The sequence below is a fragment of the Hemitrygon akajei genome, chromosome 19, assembly GCF_048418815.1.
Source record: "Hemitrygon akajei chromosome 19, sHemAka1.3, whole genome shotgun sequence".
Taxonomy (NCBI): Eukaryota; Metazoa; Chordata; class Chondrichthyes; order Myliobatiformes; family Dasyatidae; genus Hemitrygon; species Hemitrygon akajei.
In genome coordinates, this window is record NC_133142.1 from 62,889,952 (window position 1) to 62,908,982 (window position 19,031).

The 19,031-nt window shown below is 42.1% G+C and overlaps 1 protein-coding gene across 4 annotated transcripts in view; it reads right to left on the minus strand.

Moving 5' to 3' along the window:
* Positions 1–19,031, minus strand: part of LOC140741988 (glycerate kinase-like) — a 223,377-nt gene that overhangs the window by 164,883 nt on the left and 39,463 nt on the right. For 3 of the 4 annotated variants that reach the window (XM_073072636.1, XM_073072638.1, XM_073072635.1), the window contains one exon: positions 16,469–17,435. The exons of the other annotated variant lie outside the window; for it this stretch is intronic. In XM_073072636.1, the coding sequence (XP_072928737.1) occupies positions 16,521–17,435 (915 nt within the window). In that variant the 3' untranslated portion in view covers positions 16,469–16,520. Of the gene's footprint in view, positions 1–16,468; positions 17,436–19,031 lie in introns of those variants that run through there. 4 annotated transcript variants of the gene reach the window in all.

Sequence of the window (19,031 nt, forward strand, 5' to 3'; positions counted from 1 at the left end):
TGTATTTAAATGAGAGGACGAATCAGTCCATCTCAGAAATTGCTAGGTTCGCAGATGAATATGCCCTAACCCACAAGACAAAGTTTTCCTCGCCAAAAAGTTACCCGAGAGACCGTCGGAATGGTAGGGAAAGCCCGCCGGCTGAGGCGGAGATCCTGCTGGGAGCTAGCAGAAAAAGTGAGGATAACAGGCAGGAAACCTGGAGATTTCCTGGTTTAACCTGTTTTAATTGTGGAAAGGTGGGTCATATTGCTTCTAAATGCTTTGCTCCGAGAAAGGAGCCGGAGAGAGAGAGAGCAGTGATTCCTATCGGGCGTGCAGTGGTAATCAGAAAATTGGCAAGAGGGTCCCAGGGGAGCAGAGAGCGCGAGGGGTCGGAGATTTATCTGTCACCCAGAACCGTGTCTGTGAGGAAGGGGGACCCGCCTATCCCCGTACGGATTTGGAGAGACACGGGGGCGGAGCTATCATTAATTAGCCGTAACGTATTACCTTTCGGACCTCCGATGGGCGAGGTAGCCCTGAGAGGCATAGGAAACTGGACCGAGGTAGTGCCTTTGCATAGGGTCCTTCTAGATTGTGAGTTGGTGTCGGGACCAGTGGAACTGGGGGTCCTGCCGGAGTTGCCGGGGGAAGGCGTGGACATCCTTCTGGGTAACGACCTAGCGGGTGGGAAGATGGGAGCCGCCGTGAAGCTGACAACCCAGCCCGTGAGAGTTGAGGCCCGCCCATAGAGTCCCCGAGCTATCCCGCATGCGCGGACACTCGCAGCCTGTCGAGAGCGGCAGCTGAGGAAGCGAGCAGTTTAAAATTGGCCAGTTTTGATTTGGCCCAGACATCTTTACCGACCCTGTGCCACGAGGGTTTTGAGGGTGGTAAAACGAGGAATAGTAATGTAAAAGGGGGTAAGGGAGAGAAGGTAGATCCTCCTTTAGCGAAGAAAAAGGTCCTAGAGGTAGGAAATAAAGATGAGAAACAGATAAAGCTGTTAAAAGGTCCAGGGTTGGACCTGGATGAGTCTAAAGGTGTTCCCGATAATGAAATGAGGGCAGTCCGCGATGAAAACGATGCCATTACCTTGAAGAAGTCTGCTGGATTGGCAGATGAGGTTGTTCCAGCCCAAGGGGTTGAGTTTACTCCGGAAGTGAGTTGCCCAGAGAGTAACTGGGAGGATCAGAGGAAGTTAGAATTTGAAAAGGGTATGGGTATTGAAAGCCTGGAAGAGGCCAATGCCCCGTTTGAGTGTGTCCAAGATGGGGAGGCCCGTGGTACTGAACCTAGTCACGGAGCTCAGGAAAAAGCTGAGATATTTGACTCGGCTGGACGAGACGGCCGTCCTTTTGGATCAGATAGACTTGGTTCGGGAAAGAAGGTGTCTGTGCTGAAGGGGGTGTTCAGAGTTAAGGTGGAGTTTACGAATGGGGAGATAACTGTTGTTGTGGAGGAGAACGGTAAATCTGTAGTTCCCAAATCGAAGGGAAAAAAGTTAAAGTCTAGATTGATGCCTGCGCATCGATTACAGGTTGATTTGGAATGTAAAGGGGCCTCACACGCTATTGTTATTCAAGAAAGCGCTGTGAGGAAGCCGAAATTTAAATGCGGCCGGAGAAAAAAGTTCGAACTAAAACACATCAGCCTGTATGGTCTTGACAAAAAGGTTAACTACCTGTGTAGCATTAAAGAATTGGGCGGAAATTCCCATGATGGACTAGGTTGGGGACACGGAGTTAAGAGAATAACCCTCATGGAAAGGAAAGGCGGGAGAGTACCTCGCCAAATTACTCAAGTTTCCCAAGGGGGGACTCCCCGGGAAAGAGACGATGGTCAATAGAAGTTGTCATTTTTAAACAGCGACGCCGGTTGTACAGGTTTGCGCCCAAAGCCTGTGAATAATAAAGACAACCCCTTTGGAGACCTGCCGGTGAAATAACACGACCGAAACGATTAGTATTTGTATAAACTTTTGTAGATGCACCTAAGCTAAGATCACACCTCCTTAGTTGTGTTGCTGAAGAAAATAAATAAAAATAGGTGGTTATTGAGCTGAAGTTTGATGCTACCAGACTTTAGTACGGTACGTGAGGTTAAGATATTAAAGAAAGGGGCACTGTAATTGTTACCTGTTTAGATACTGACTGGAATGTATAACGGTAGTACTCTGTGAAGAGCAAAGCTTGTGTAGTATGTTGGAGTCCAAAAAAAAAAATCCTGTACCAACTTGTTTTTAACCGCTGGTAAAAAACTTTTAAGAGGGGAGGTGTTATGACCTCAGCCCCCTCCTTTGTGAGAATCGCAAGAGAGAGAGAGAGAGCCTTACGGTTTGGAATGTGGGCTGGTCGCTCAACAAGACAAAAGCCTTGGACATAGCCATTGTCTTGGGAGACACCTTTGTGGAATAAGGAACTGGCCTACGTGCAAACCCTCAGGGCGATGTGAGATGGGTGATGGGGGTAAGACTGCCTCGCCCCCCCCCACCCTGATGGACATCTACAACCCTGCCAGTCCAGATAAAAGGTGGGCTGCCGAGGCGGGGCCTCAGACGCACCAAGGAGACACACTAAGAAGACACGATAGTGCTTCCCGTCGGAGCGGGAAGCCATTTTGAAGGAAGCCACGTGCGTTAGATTCCGGATCGGGAGTCTGTGGCTGGAACCAAAGGACAAACCGTTTTAACTAACAACAGGGATTTGCTTCACAAAGACGACGGGCAAATGTTCCTTCTCTCTCTATCCAACACTTGAAATGTCAGCGGTTCCCGAAACGGGGAAGCCTGCAGACTTGGAGTGACTCTTATATTCCAGTGGACTCAGTATCCCCTAGACAACGATAGAGCTCATTTTTGATTGATTATTACTATACCTGTGCTTTAGATTGAGTTTTGACGATGTATATGATCTGAATGTTTTGTAGTAACCATACGTTTGTGCCCCTTTATAAATAAAAATGTTTGAAAATAGTAGCACCAGGCTTCAGCGGACCTATCTATCTTTGCTGGTAAGTCACCCGGTTACTGGGGAACGTAACAATATATATAAATAAGTATATATAGGAGGAGTACACAGGGAAATCTTTTCTGTGTAATGGATTTGTTCACTGACTTTTATGAATACTGCAATGGGGGCCCTCAACTCACAAGTAGGAGGGGTTATCCCCCACAGCTAGACATTTCCTCTAGCTCAACGCAGGTCATCTACTAGAGACTTCAGCCTTGGAATTACACATTCGTTGCCATTTGTGTTATTATTTGTGTTTCTTGGTTCTTATTTGTTCTGGGAGTAGATCGATTAAGTTTTATTCTAATTTCAATGATACATTGACAGATAAATACAGATGGCTAAAGACAAGTTAAAATTCATTTCTTTTAATGTCAATGGACTATTAAATCCAATCAAACATAATAGAATTTTATCTAAAATGAAAAAAGAACAAGCCCATGTAGTATATTTACAGGAAACTCATTTAAGCGATAATGAGCATAAAAAACTAAAGAGAATGGGCTTCACTAATTTGTTTTTCTCCTCATATAAATCAGGACATAGGAGAGGAGTTGCTATTCTTATCTCAAGTAAGCTAAATTTTGAAAAAGTACTCGAAATGGGAGATAAAGAGGGCAGATATATTCTGGTAAGGGGGAATATAGACAGAAATTCAGTTACTCTATTGAATATATACGTGATATTGGTTTCTTTCAGAAAATTACTGATATGGTAATGGAAACAGTCTCCTGATATGTGGGGGAGACTTAAATTTACAATTACAACCGAACTTAGACTCTTCCAATAGAAAAATCTATGAAACAAAATCTTTACATAAGAAAGTTAAGACTTTTTGAGGATGTTGGTTTAATTGATATATGGAGGGACCTTTTCCCTGACAGAAGGGATTACACTCATTATTCTGCTCCCCATTCTGTATATACAAGAATAGACTATTTCATAACATTTGGAAAAAACAAAGACAGAATAAACACCTGTGGAATTGGGACAATAGATGTAAGTGACCATGCACCTATATATTTATCTGTTGATTTTGACCTACAACCAAATAATACTATTTGGAAACTAAATTCAAGTCTACTCAATGATCCGTACTTTAAGGAACAAATTAAAAGAGAAATTGGTCTCTACTAGAATTTAATGATAATGGAGAGGTTTCACCTCCCATTTTATGGGATACTCTGAAGGCGGTCTTAAGAGGGAAAATTATAGCAATATCTTCATAGAAGAAAAAAATAAGGAATAAAACATTACAGGAATTACAAAATAGGCTGAAGGAACTAGAGAAAAAATACAAATTGAATTTGGCACAGGATACATTAAGGGAAATTAAAAGAATTAGGAATGAAATTGATAGTTTGGCTACACTAGAAATCAGGAAAAATTTAATTTTTCTGAAACAGAGACATTATGAAAGTGGATCAAAATCTATGAAAGTACTGGCGTGTAAACTGAAAAAAAAGATAGCAGAAAATACAATTCATAGAATTAGGGACCCAAGAACGAAAATGATAACAAATAAGTTAACCGAAATTCAAGAAGCTTTTGAAGTGTTTTACAAAACTCTATATTCTGAAGTTCCAGGGGGAAGCATAACCCAAATTGGCACCTTCTTGAATTCTCTAGAGTTACCCACTTCAAGCGAAGAACAAAATAGAACGATGACTACTGACATAACTGAAGTTGAATTAAAAGCTGCTATTCGTAGGCTTAAATTAAGCAAGTCACCAGGATCAGATGGGTATACGGCAGAGTGGTACTAAGAATTTAAAAATGAATTAATTCCTGTTTTACTCCCCACACTGAACTGGGCTCTAAAAAAGGCACAAATGCCACCCAGTTGGAAGGAAGTGATAATCTCAGCTATACCAAAAGAAGGCAAGGATAAAATGGAATGTGGGTCATTTAGACCAATATCCGTTCTTAATGTAGATTATAGATTATTTACCTCCATCATGGCCAAACGATTAGAGGAGTTTCTACCCATACTGATACGTAACGATCAGACAGGTTTTATACGACAACGCCAGACGCAAGACAATATACGAAGGACACTTCACATTATGGATCATATACAACAAAATAAAATCGAAGCAATAGTAATAAGCGTGGACACTGAAAAGGCATTTGATTCGGTTAATTGGAATTTTCTTTACAGAGTTTTACATTGATTTGGTTTCCAAGACACAATTATTAAAACTATACAGACACTACATGACAATCCTCCCTCCCAGATGCGCTGAATAACTTCTGTGCCCGGTTTGAGGCAGAAAATGACATGGTGGCGAGGAAGTCCACCCCTCCAGGCATATCAAGACCCTACTGCCCTCCTCACTGGGCCCCCTGCAGTTTGTGTACCATCCCAACCGCTCATCAGATGATGCCATTGCCACCACCCTCCACCTGGCCCTAACCCACCTGGACAAAAAAGACACATACGTTCGGATGCTGTTCATAGATTTCAGTTCAGCATTCAACACAATCATCCCTCAGAAACTGATTGGAAAGCTGAGCCTACTGGGCCTGAACACCTCCCTCTGCAACTGGATCCTAGACTTCCTGACTGGGAGACCTCAGTCAGTCCGGATCGGGAGCAGCATCTCCAACACCATCACACTGAGCATGGGGGCTCCCTAGGGCTGCGTGCTCAGTCCACTGCTGTTCACTCTGCTGACCCACAACTGTGCTGCAACACACAGCTCGAACCACATCATGAAGTTCGCCAATGACACGACCGTGGCGGGTCTCATCAGCAAGAATGACGAGTCAGCTTACAGAGAGGAGGTGCAGCGGCTAACGGACTGGTGCAGAGCCAGCAACCATTCTCTTAATGTGAACAAAACAAAAGAGATGGTTGTTGACTTCAGGAGGGCACAGAGAGACCACTCCCCGCTGAACTTCAACGGCTCCTCGGTAGAGATCGTAAAGAGCACCAAATTTCGTGGCGTTCACCTGACGGAGAATCTCACCTGGTCCCTCAACACCAGCTCCATAGCAAAGAATGCCCAGCAGTGTCTTTACTTTCTGCGAAGGCTGAAGAAAGTCCATCTCCCACTCCCCCCATCCTCATTGCATTCTACAGGGGTTGTATTGAGAGCATCCTGAGCAGCTGCATCACTGCCTGGTTCGGAAATTGCACCATCTCAGATCGCAAGACCCTGCAGCGGATAGTGAGGTCAGCTGAGAAGATCATCGGTGTCTCTCTTCCCACCATCACGGACATTTACACTACACGCTGCATCCGCAAAGGAAACAGCATTATGAAGGACCCCATGCACCCCTCATACAATCTCTTCTCCCTCCTGTCATCTGGGAAAAGGCTCCGAAGCATTCAGGCTCTCACAACCAGAATATGTAACAGTTTCTTCCCCCAAGCTATCAGACTCCTCAATACCTGAAGCCTGGACTGACACCTTGCCCTATTGCCCTGTTTATTATTTGTTGTAATTCCTGCACTGTTTTTGTGCGCTTTATGTAGTCCAGTGTAGGTCTGTAGTCTAGTATAGCTTTCTCTGTGTTGTTTTTTTTTTACATAGTTCAGTCTAGTTTTTGTACTGTGTCATATAACACCATGGTCCTAAAAACGTTGTCTCATTTTTACTATGTACTGTACCAGCAGTTATGGTCGACATGACAATAAAAGTGACTTGACTTGAATCCTACTGCTAGGATTAAAATCAATGGATATTTATAAAATAGTCTTACCCTAGAAAGGGGCACGAGACAGGGTTGTGCATGGTCACCACTACTCTTCGCGTTATATCTGGAACCATTAGCTCAATACATCAGACAAAATGAAGATATCAGGGGAATTACTATTAAAGGGACAGAGCATAAATTGGCTTGTTATGCCGATGACATTTTGATCTATCTAGGGCAACCAACATATCTTTACCTAAATTGATGCAATCCTTTGAACAATGTGGTCAATTATCAGGATACAAGATCAACATAGATAAAACCCAATTACTTTCATATTACGATAGCCCACCAAGAGAAATTGAAAGTAGATACCCCTGGGCATGGCGCACAGAGTCTTTCAAATATTTGGGCATCATTATGCCAAAAGTTTTGGCAAAATTATCAGAATGTAATTATCAGCCTTTATATAAAAAAATTAAGGAAGATGTGGCAAGATGGAACCTGATTCCTTTTTTCAGTCTCAGTTCAAGGATTGAGTCTATTAAAATGAATATACTGCCCAGACTGTTATATCTCTTTCAGACCCTACCAATAGAGATTATTCAAAATCAATTCAATGAATGGAACAAGATGTTATCAATGTATATTTGGCAGGGTAAAAGGCTTAGAGTTCGTCTCAAAACTTTGCAATTAGCAAAGGAAAAGGGGGGATGGGGCCTACCTTCTCTTAGAGATTATTATTTTGCAGCACATTTGAGAGCTGTGATATGTTGGTGCAACCCATCATATGACGCTCAATGGAAGAACATTGAGGAGCGGGTGCTTCCCATCCCCATACAAGCAATTTTGGCTGATAACAACCTGCAAAGGTACATAAATACTATTGATAACCCATGGGTGAAATTGACTCTTAAAATATGGAAAACTACTATAAAAGAATATAACCTAGAGGGAAATATTGCAATTCTTAAATGGTGTGCATGTGACTTGGATTTTACACCACATAGATTGGATGCTAGATTTAAGGACTGGACAGCTAAAGGAATAACAGTTCTTTGCAACATAATGAAAGAAGGAACACTGTTCAGTTTTGAAATGCTTAAAGAGAAACACTTATTAGAAAAACAAGATTTTTATCGGTATTTACAGATGCGACAATATGTTAATAAGACGCTTAAAAATGTAACCAAGGCAAGTACATGCTTGATAGAGCTATTTAGAAAAGCATATAATTCAGATAATGGTAGTAGAATCATTTCAAGCATGTATAAGGGGTTGTCAAATCTTAAAACACATTCGACTTCATACATTAAAATAAAATGGAAGAAGGAAGGAGGGATAATTATATCTGAGGAAGAATGGACAATATGGAGGTATCAATGGAAGTGTACCAGTTCACAGAAATGGAGGGAGTTTGGATGGAAAAGCTTGATAAGATATTTTATTACACCCTCTCAGAAATCCCATTATGATAGTAACCTCCCTGTTTGCTGGAGAAATTGTGGAAATCAAAATGCAAATCATTATCATATTTTTTGGGACTGCCCTGTTATCAAAAACTATTGGAGGGGGATACATAATGCCCTACAAGGCATCTTTAAATTTGAAATTCCTTTAGAGAGTAAGACCATATATTTTGGATATATACCTCAAGAATGGTTGAAAAAAGATAAATATTTAATGAATATACTGTTGGTGGCTGGTAAAAAGAATCTTACTAGGAAATGGTTATCACAGGAGAGCCCAATTTTAAATACAATGGACATTTACAAAATGGAGAAGATAACAGCATCTGTTAATCATAAGCTGGAACAATTTGATTCATACTGGGAAAAATGGTTTAACTACATAATGCCTCATAGGCCTGATTTTATTCTCACAAATCAATGAATATGTTGTACAAAAAATCACTCCCTACTTGTACATTGTTCTTTCCTTTTGCTTGTTTTTTCTTTCTACTCTTTTCTATAAGTGTATACCTCAGATAAATACTTTGTGGAGATTTGTGATATATATGATTATATGATATATATGTGCAATGTCTGAAATACATCTTATGGAAATGTTTGTTTGATGATGAACCTCAATGAAAAAAAAATTACAAAAAAAAAGAAATCTCCCATGACTAGGTAACATTGCTTTTGAACAGAAAAGCCTTTTCTATTTCCCATTGAAATTTACATCCTACATTCTGGCTATTGTTTGGGGATCTGTAAATAACTTCCATCAAGGTCATTTTACCCTTGCAACTTCTTAACTGTACCCACAAGGATTCTACATCTTCCAAATCCTATGTCATCCACTTCCTAAGGGCCATTCTACCCCTTCTACCTACCTTCCTGTCCTTTCAGTACAAGGTGTATCCTTTAATGTTAATTTATTTTATTTTATTTTAATATAATTGGTGATACAGCATGGAATAGGCCCTCTGACCCTTTGAGCCATGCTGCCCAGCAACCACTCAACTTTGATTAAACCTAACCGAATCATGGGAAAATTTACATTGGCCAATTAACCTACCCAGTATGTTTTTGAACTGTGGGAGGAAACCGGACCACTCAGGGAAACCCTACACATTCCATAGAGAGAAATACAGAGACTGCTTGCTAAATGAGAAATACAGAGACTCCTTGCTAAATGAGAAATACAGAGACTCCTTACAAATTGAACTCCAAACTCTGGAATGCCCCAAGCTGTAACAGCATTATAGCGCTCAAGTATGATAAACCACACCTCAGTGATGCCCACAACATCATACTTGCCAATTTCTAAGTGTGCTGCAAGGTTCATCTACCTTAATGAGTATACTGCATGCATTCAAATATAACACCTTCTGTCCTCTATTCATCATCCTTTCAGATTTTGCCCTCATGTTACACTTCATCTTATCTCTGGGAGTGCAATTTTCAAAAGTTCAAAAAGTTCAAAGTAAATATTTTATCAAAGTACAAATATATCACTATATACAACCCTGAGATTCATTTTCTTGCGGGCATATACTAAATCCAAGAAACATAATATAATCAATGAAAGACCGCACCCATCAGGGCAGACAAACAACCAATGTGCAAATATTAAAGGAAAGAGAAACGATAAATAATAAATAAACAAGCGCTAAGTATCGAGAACATTAGATGAAAAGTCTTTGAAAGTTTGTCCAATTCATTCCAAACAGTTCAGTGATGGGGGATGGGGCAAGTGAAACCGAGTGATGTTTACCTCCTCTGGTTCAAGAGCTTGATGCTTGAGGGGTAATAACTGTTCTAGAGCTTGGTGGTGCAAGTCCTGAGATTCCTGTACCTTCTTCCTGATGGCAGCAGTAAGAAGAGAGCATGGTCTGGATGGTGGGTGTTCTTGGTGATGGATGCTTCTTTCCTTGACAGCATTCCGTGTAGATGTGTTCGAGATTGGGAAGGGCTTTACCTGTGATGGACTAGACCGTATACATTTATAGGGAAATGGTGTTTTCATACCAGGCCATGATGCAACTGTTCAATATTCTCTCCACCACATATCTACAGAAGTTCATCAAAGTTTTGTAAGACATGCCAAATCTTTGCAAACATTCAAGAAATTAGAGTTGTTGCCTTGCTATCTTTGTAATGGCACAAGTGCTGGATGCAGGAGAGATCCTCTGAAATGATAACACTGAGGAATCTGAAGTTGCTGACACACTCCATCTCCCGATGAGGATTGGATCGTGAAGCTCTGTTTTCCTCCTTCCTGAAGTCAATAATCAGCTCCTTGGTCTTGCTGATATTGAGCTAGAGGTTGTTGTGACACCACTCAGTCAGATTTTCAATCTCACTCCTATATGCTGATTCATCAGCACCTTTGATTTGGTTAATGACACTGGTGTCATTGACAAACTTAAATATGGTATTGGAGCTGTGCCTAGCCTCACAGCCTTAGATATAAGATGAATAGAACAGGGGACTAAGCACACAGTTTTGTGGTGCACCTATGCTGAGGGAGATTGTGGAGGAGATGTTGATGTTGTTGCCAATCCAAACTGATTGGGGTCTGCAAGTGAGGAATTAAGGATCCAAATGCACAAGGAGGTATTGAGGCCTAGGACTTGAAATTACTGATTAGTTTTGGGGGGATGACAGTATTGAATGCTGAGCTGTAGTCAATTAAGAGCATCCTGCTGTGTTCCAGGATTGAGTGAAGAGCCAATGAGATGGCATTTGCTGGTGACCTGTTGTAACAGTAGGCACACTGGAGTGGATCCATCATGGAATTATGATGTAGTGGCCATTATGGAGACTTGGCTGGCACCAGGGCAGGAATGGATTCTCAATATTCCTGGATTTCAGTGCTTTAAAAGGGATAGAGAGGGGGGAAAAGGGGAGGAGGGGTGGCATTACTATTGCAGCTGCAGAAAGGGTGGGTAATGTAGCAGGATCCTCTTTTGAGTCGGTATGAGTGGAAGCCAGGAACAGGAAGGGAGCAGTTACTCTACTGGGGGTATTCTATAGGCCCCCTGGTAGCTGCAGAGATACCGAGGAGCAGATTGGGAGGCAGATTTTGGAAAGGTGCAAAAATAACAGGGTTGTTATCATGGGTGACTTTAACTTCCCTAATATTGATTGGCACTTGATTAGTTCCAAGGGTTTAGATGGGGCAGAGTTAAGTGTGTTGGGATTCCTGTTACAGTATGTTGGCAGGCCGACTAGGGGTAATGCCATACTAGATCTAGTATTAGGTAACGAACCGGGTCAGGTCACAGATCTGTCAGTGGGTGAGCATCTGGGGGACAGTGATCACCACTCCCTGACCTTTAGCATTATCATTGAAAAGGATAGAATCAGAGAGGACAGGAAAATTTTTAATTGGGGAAGGGCAAATTATGAGGCTATAAGGCTGGAACTTGCGGGTGTGAATTGGGATGATGTTTTTGCAGGGAAGTGTACTATGAACATGTGGTCGATGTTTAGTGATCTCTTGCAGGGTGTTAGGGATAAATTTGTCTTGGCGAGGAAGATAAAGAATGGTATGGTGAAGGAACCGTGGGTGACAAGTGAAGTGGAAAATCTAGTCAGGTGGAAGAAGGCAGCATACATGAGGTTTAGGAAGCAAGGATCAGATGGGTCTATTGAGGAATATAGGGTAGCAAGAAAGGAGCTTAAGAAGGGGCTGAGAAGAGCAAGAAGGGGGCATGAGAAGGCCTTGGCGAGTAGGTTAAAGGAAAACCCCAAGGCATTCTTCAATTATGTGAAGAACTAAAGAATAACAAGAGTAAAGGTAGGACCGATTAGAGATAAAAGTGGGAAGATGTGCCTGGAGGCTGTGGAAGTGAGCGAGGTCCTCAATGAATACTTATCTTCGGTATTCACCACTGAGAGGGAACTTGATGACGATGAGGACAATATGAGTGAGGTTGATGTTCTGGAGCAGGTTGATATTAAGGGAGAGGAGGTGTTGGAGTTGTTAAAATACATTAGGACGGATAAGTCCCCGGGGCCTGACGGAATATTCCCCAGGCTGCTCCACGAGGCAAGGAAAGAGATTGCTGAACCTCTGGCTAGGATCTTTATGTCCTCGTTGTCCATGGGAATGGTACCGGAGGATTGGAGGGAGGCGAATGTTGTCCTCTTGTTCAAAAAAGGTAGTAGGGATAGTCTAGGTAATTATAGACCAGTGAGCCTTACATCTGTGGTGGGAAAGCTGTTGGAAAAGATTCTTAGAGATAGGATCTATGGGCATTTAAAGAATCATGGTCTGATCAGGGACAGTCAGCATGGCTTTGTGAAGGGCAGATCGTGCCTAACAAGCCTGATAGAGTTCTTTGAGGAGGTGACCAGGCATATAGATGAGAGTAGTGCAGTGGATGTGATCTACATGGATTTTAGTAAGGCATTTGACAAGGTTCCACATGGTAGGCTTATTCAGAAAGTCAGAAGGCATGGGATCCAGGGAAGTTTGGCCAGGTGGATTCAGAATTGGCTTGCCTGCAGAAGGCAGAGGGTTGTGGTGGAGGGAGTACATTCAAATTGGAGGGTTGTGACTAGTGGTGTCCCACAAGGATCTGTTCTGGGACCTCTACTTTTGTGATTTTTATTAACGATCTGGATGTGGGGGTGGAATGGTGGGTTGGCAAGTTTGCAGATGACACAAAGGTTGGTGGTGTTGTAGATAGTGTAGAGGATTGTCAAAGATTGCAGAGAGACATTGATAGGATGCAGAAGTGGGCTGAGAAGTGGCAGATGGAGTTCAAACTGGAGAAGAGTGAGGTGGTACACTTTGGAAGGACAAACTCCAAGGCAGAGTACAAAGTAAATGGCAGGATACTTGGTAGTGTGGAGGAGCAGAGGGATCTGGGGGTACATGTCCACAGATCCCTGAAAGTTGCCTCATAGGTAGATGGGGTAGTTAAGAAAGCTTATGGGGTGTTAGCTTTCATAAGTCGAGGAATAGAGTTTAAGAGATGCAATGTAATGATGCAGCTCTATAAAACTCTAGTTAGGCCACACTTGGAGTACTGTGTCCAGTTCTGGTCGCCTCACTATAGGAAGGATGTGGAAGCATTGGAAAGGGTACAGAGGAGATTTACCAGGATGCTGCCTGGTTTAGCGAATATGGATTATGATCAGAGATTAAGGGAGCTAGGGCTTTTCTCTTTGGAGAGGAGGAGGATGAGAGGAGACATGATAGAGGTGTACAAGATATTAAGAGGAATAGACAGAGTGGACAGCCAGCGCCTCTTCCCCAGGGCACCACTGCTCAGTACAAGAGGGCATGGTTTTAAGGTAAGGGGAGGGAAGTTCAAGGGAGATATTAGAGGAAGGTTTTTCACTCAGAGAGTGGTTGGTGCGTGGAATGCACTGCCTGAGTCAGTGGTGGAGGCAGATACACTAGTGAAGTTTAAGAGACTACTAGATAGGTATATGGAGGAATTTAAGGTGGAGGGTTATATGGGAGGCAGGGTTTAAGTTCACATTGTGGGCCGAAGGGGTTGTAATGTGCTGTACTATTCTATGTTCTATGCTTCTCAGGCAGGAGTTGATATTTTTCAACACCAACCTCTGAAAGCACCAACCTTGCAATGGATACAAGTACTGGATGATAGTCATTGACTACCACATTCTTCTTAGGCACTGGTATAATTGAAGCCTGCTTGAAGCAGGTGGGTACCTCTGATTGTTGAGGAGCACAGGTCTTTACTACTGGCCAGATACCCCATCTGGGCTGCATGCTTTCCATGGGTTGACCCTCCTGAAATCACAGGGTCAATCAGGGGCTGTGGGAGTTTGTGAAGATGCTGCCACGGTTTGAAGGTCAAAGCAAACATAAAAGGCATTGAGCACACTGGGAGTGAAGCCTTGTTGTCATCTATGTCACTTGGTTTCACTGGAGATGATGGCATTCAAGGTCTGCCAGTTGTTGAGCATCCTTCAGTGATTCAAGTTTGGTTAAGAACTATCACTTTGTATGTGAGATGGCTTTCCAGAAATTGTACCTAGACCTCTTGTACAGATCTAAATGCTTCTGAACAATCCCTCAGCAGATTGCAGATCTCATGGTTCATTCAGGGCTTCTGGTTAGGGAAGACTGTGAATGGTTTTGTGGAGACACACTCATCTACGACTGTTTTTATAGAATTGGTGACAGCCACAGTGTACTTGTTCAGATCCTCTGCTGAGTCCTTGAACACAGCCCCGTCTACTGACCGTCTCTTTCACAGCCACAGAATTTGCTGTCTGTCCCCCTAACTCGAATCTCCTATCGTGGTCACTCTGCCTGACTTTACTCTTCTCTGCTGAGCTCAGAGCCAGCCACAGTGAGGTCATCAGCCTCAACCCCCAGCAGTATCCAACTGCTTACTCTTCATCTTTTTTTCCCAGTCGTGATGAAAGGTCTTGGCCTGAAACTTTAACTATACTCTTTTCCATTGATGCTGCCTGGCCTGTTGAGTTCCCCCAGCATTTTGTGTGTGTTGCTTACTCCTTACTTTTTGTTGTCACCCATCTACTATCTGAAGCCTGCACTCTGAGTGTGACCACCTCAGTAAGAGACTCATTTATGAAGTTTTCAGCTTCCTGGATGATCCTGAATTCATCCAGTTCCATTTCCTTGACCTTGTCAGCTGATGTTGGTACACTTCTTTTAGATGTAGTCAAGCAGGGAGACAGTTGGGGACCCTGAAACCCCACATCTCACAGGAGTTGCATTCCACTGCTTGAACTACCTTACTCTAACTTCTCAAAAGTTCTAGCCTGCGCCTGTTCTTGCCTAGGACTGTTGAGCTGAAGCCTGACTACTCTAAAACTGCCCACTCACACAATGGTCGCTCCAACATATAATATAATAACCATATAACAATCACAGCACGGAAACAGGCCATTCCGGCCCTCCTAGTCCGTGCCGAACTCTTAATCTCACCTAGTCCCACCTACCCGCACTCAGCCCATAACCCTCCACTCCTTTCCTGTCCATATACCTATCCAATTTTACCTTAAATGACACAACTGAACTGGCCTCTACTACTTCTACAGGACAAGCCAGGCCATGAATAACATTACTGCTAAAATGCTGGCAATCCACACTGTGGTCTCTCAAAATCGATTAGCATGAGATTTTCTGTTGTCTAACATAGGTGGTATTTGTGCCATTATTAGCCAGGAATGTTGCACATACATCCCTGATATCAATGGCCAATTGTCCATGGTGAAACTATCAAGGAGCTTCAGAGACTCTGCATTTTTGAATTTCAGTAAGATTTATGCTGTTCTCTACAGGACAAAGAGGAAGGAGTGTGAAAGTTGTGGTAAAGACAAAGATAGCCTGGGGCAGTTATAGTCAAGTGAGACCTCTGGAGACACCTCTACTTACTACAGACAAGATAGGCTGGAGTGACTGCGGCAATGTGCATTCAAGGCAGGCAAGTGAGACCTCTGTAGTGAGACTTTCCCAGATATGTCTTCCTGAAACAACCTCCCTTTACACAATAAGGGGTGCCAGAGACAAACAAGATTACAGAAAGATATGAAACTTACCCAACTAAGAGTCTATTGTCTACTAATTTCAAATTATCATCAGCTATCTGCTTGAAGTTTCGATTGACTAACACCTCTATTGTGAATGGTGATTAATCTCGTGAGGAATTAATTCAAACATGTACAATTTACAATGATCAATAACCGTAACTGGTAAGCCAATTCTGTATATAACTAGCAGTTTTCTGTTCAGACTTCAGAACAGTGTGGGTGTCAGGGGCCATGCTGTTCTTCTTCTGCACAAGTAACGTAAAAGGAATACTTGAGTCATATGTGTGTGTGTATTCTGGGCCCAGTTATTTTATATTACTAACAGCAGCCACACTTACCAACAACTGCTTGAAGTTCAACATATTGGGAAGCAATGAATCATCTTGTTAAAAAGCCTCAACACATTTAAAAAGTACCTGTTTGAATACTTATCTCATAACATCAAAGGTTGCAGGGCAAGAGACAAGACATAGGAATGGCGAAGTATCTTGGATCCTTGACACTAATGTCCTCCACCTTGCAGTCAATTTGTAGGCTTTTATTTATTTCTTAAGAATATACACAATGGCTCTCAAAGTGCCTCATATATTCTCCTAATCCTGATCTGGTTTGCAGTAGCTCATGGCCACTGTCCAACAAATCAAAACCTTATATAATTCCCTACTCCCTTTGCGAATATCGCTACCAATGCTCAGGGGTAGAAACAGAACAAAGTGGTTGTGTAAAATAAGATTATTCTAGTTCCATGCTGTGCTGTGTGGAGAGAAGTTGAACAACAAGTTTCAGTACAGAAATTATTTCTGCTGTTCATCAATTAGAAAAAATTAGAAAGACACTTCATAATGTTTAACGATTGCTTTATTTGTTTCCTGTGTATAGAAAAAGCTAATACTCAAGTTCCCTTTGGGTGAATAATAATTGCCTGTACATCCATTACATTGGTACTTGTCAGGCCTGTTACAATTAGATCGGCTCCTTTATTGAACTTGGTAAAGAAAGTAAATGAATCGTTGTTATTTAAAAAGTCCTCTACATTAAGCCCTTCAAGGGAGGCTTTTTCAACTAGTTTTGTGTAAGCAAATGCCCCAGCAGCTTCAGTAGGTCCATCTTGTCCATCCGTTCCAGCACTAAGGAAAACAATCTCATGCTCTGTTAAGGGATCCTGTGGAATGCTTGATTTTGCTTGATACAGTTCCAAGGCTACATGCAAGGCTAACTCCTGATTTCGGCCTCCTTTCCCTTTACCCTGCAGACGAACCGTGGTTTCACCTCCTGCCAAAAGACATATTGGTTTCCCTGAACTCAGCGCGTTTTCTAAGAGCTCCAAACAGCTGTCCAATCGGAAATCAGGAAGTTTCAAGTTTTCAATGATCTGCAGCAGCTCACCTTTCACACTAGTTGCCTGCACACACACTGGACTGTGAGCTGCCAGAGCTGAGCATACATATTTGATCATAAGACCGTACAGTCTGGCCACAGTCCTCACATCTCCATTCATCCCAGTGGACAGGATACAACTCTCGTAACCCAAGTGCTCAGATTTGCGTTTTGCTTCCTCTAAGGCAATTTTATTTGATCCCACAATAAAATTAAAAACATGAGCAAAATCTTGTAATTCCTCTTGGTCCATTCTTGTGTTAGGCTGAGATAGAATTTCTTTCACAGACTTTGGTATGGATGATAATAAGTGGTATTTTGACAAAATCTTGCAACTGTCTTCCTTACTTTGCAGGTTCGCTACAGTTGGGCCACTAGCTATGGACTCCAAATTGTCGCCAATAACATCCGACAGGACTAGGCTCACCACCTGTCAAATAGACAATCATATTTTATACTCCTGGCTATTTTAATCCATTGCAGAAGCAAATCTGATAAACACATTCTATTAAAAGTCAGAAGCTTTTTCAATTCAAAGTGTAATAGAACAGAACGCTACAGCACAGTCCAAACCTTTTGACCCATATCGTTGTACTAACTTTTTAACCTACTCTAAAACCAATCTAACCCTTCCCTCCTATATAGCCCTCCATTTTTTGATGTATAAGCCTATCTGAAAGTGTCTCTGATGTATCTGCCTAAAATATTAATTACAAAGTTTCTTTCAAAGATTAACATCTCTGACCAAAAACTACATGCTGAAACTATTTTTGACAATATTTACTGTTGAATCAAGATTAAATGTAGGGCAATTATTCAAGCATACCTTTTACTGAGATTACAATTACTGAGAATGTTTGATGTTTACTGGAGTTGAACTTTTACATAATCTGTTACTTTAAGCACACTTAATGCAAGTAAGAGAGTACAGAACACTGGGTATGGAATTGCAACAAGTATTCCCAATCATCCTTGTGTAGATTCCAGTGTGAGATGGTGTCAATAAAGTGAAATGATCAGACTAAAAAAGGGGTGCATCTGAAATTAGAATATGAAACAGCAAACAAAACTACACTCACTCAGTACCTCCTGTACCTAATAAAGTGGCCACTAAGTGCATGTTTGTGGTCTACTACTGCTGCAGCCCATCCACTTCAAGGTTTGACATGTTGTGCGTTCAAACGTGCTCTACTTCACATCACTGTTGTAACATATGGTTATTTGAGTTACTGTCACCTTCCTGTTAGTTGGAACCAGTCTGGCCATTCTACTCTGACCCATTTATTTTCACCCACAGCACTGTGGCTCACTGGATGCCTTTTTTCCTACACTGTTCTCTGTAAATTCTGTATGTCAAAATCCCAGGAGGTCTACAGTTGAGATCCTCAAACCACCCCATCTAACACCAACCATCATCCCACAGTCAAAATCACTTGGATCACATTTCTTCCCCATTCTGATGTTTCATCTGAATAACAACTGTACCTTTTGACCATGTCTGCATGCTTTTATGCTTTGAGTTGCTGCCACATGATTAGCTGATCAGATATTTTTATTAATGAGCAAGTGTTCAGGTGTACCTAATAAACATGGCCACTGAGTGCATCTGTTACCTTAAAGGCACTTAATGGAAGTACAGAACTGAGTGTGGAATTGAACAAGAGTGTAGAAGAATGAGGGGAGACTTGATAGAGGTATTCTAAATTATGAGTGGTATAGGTATGGAAAATGCAAGCAGGTTTTTCCACTGAAGTTGGTTGAGACTAGAACTAGAGAGTAGGTCAAAGGTGAAACATGAAAAGTTTAAGAAGTTCCTGGGGGTTCCGGTGATGTCATTGTCCAGACTGGCAGCTTAAAATAATAGCTCCTCTGGAAAAACACTTATTTTGCCCCGTTAATCCACCAAATACAAGATTTCTCAAAAATTCTTAACTCGTAAGGGGGGCAAGAATGGGGAAAAGGAATGGAGATGAAAAAAAAAGCATGACTGCGGAGCCTGTGGACGAGGGGGTTACAATGAGTGGCT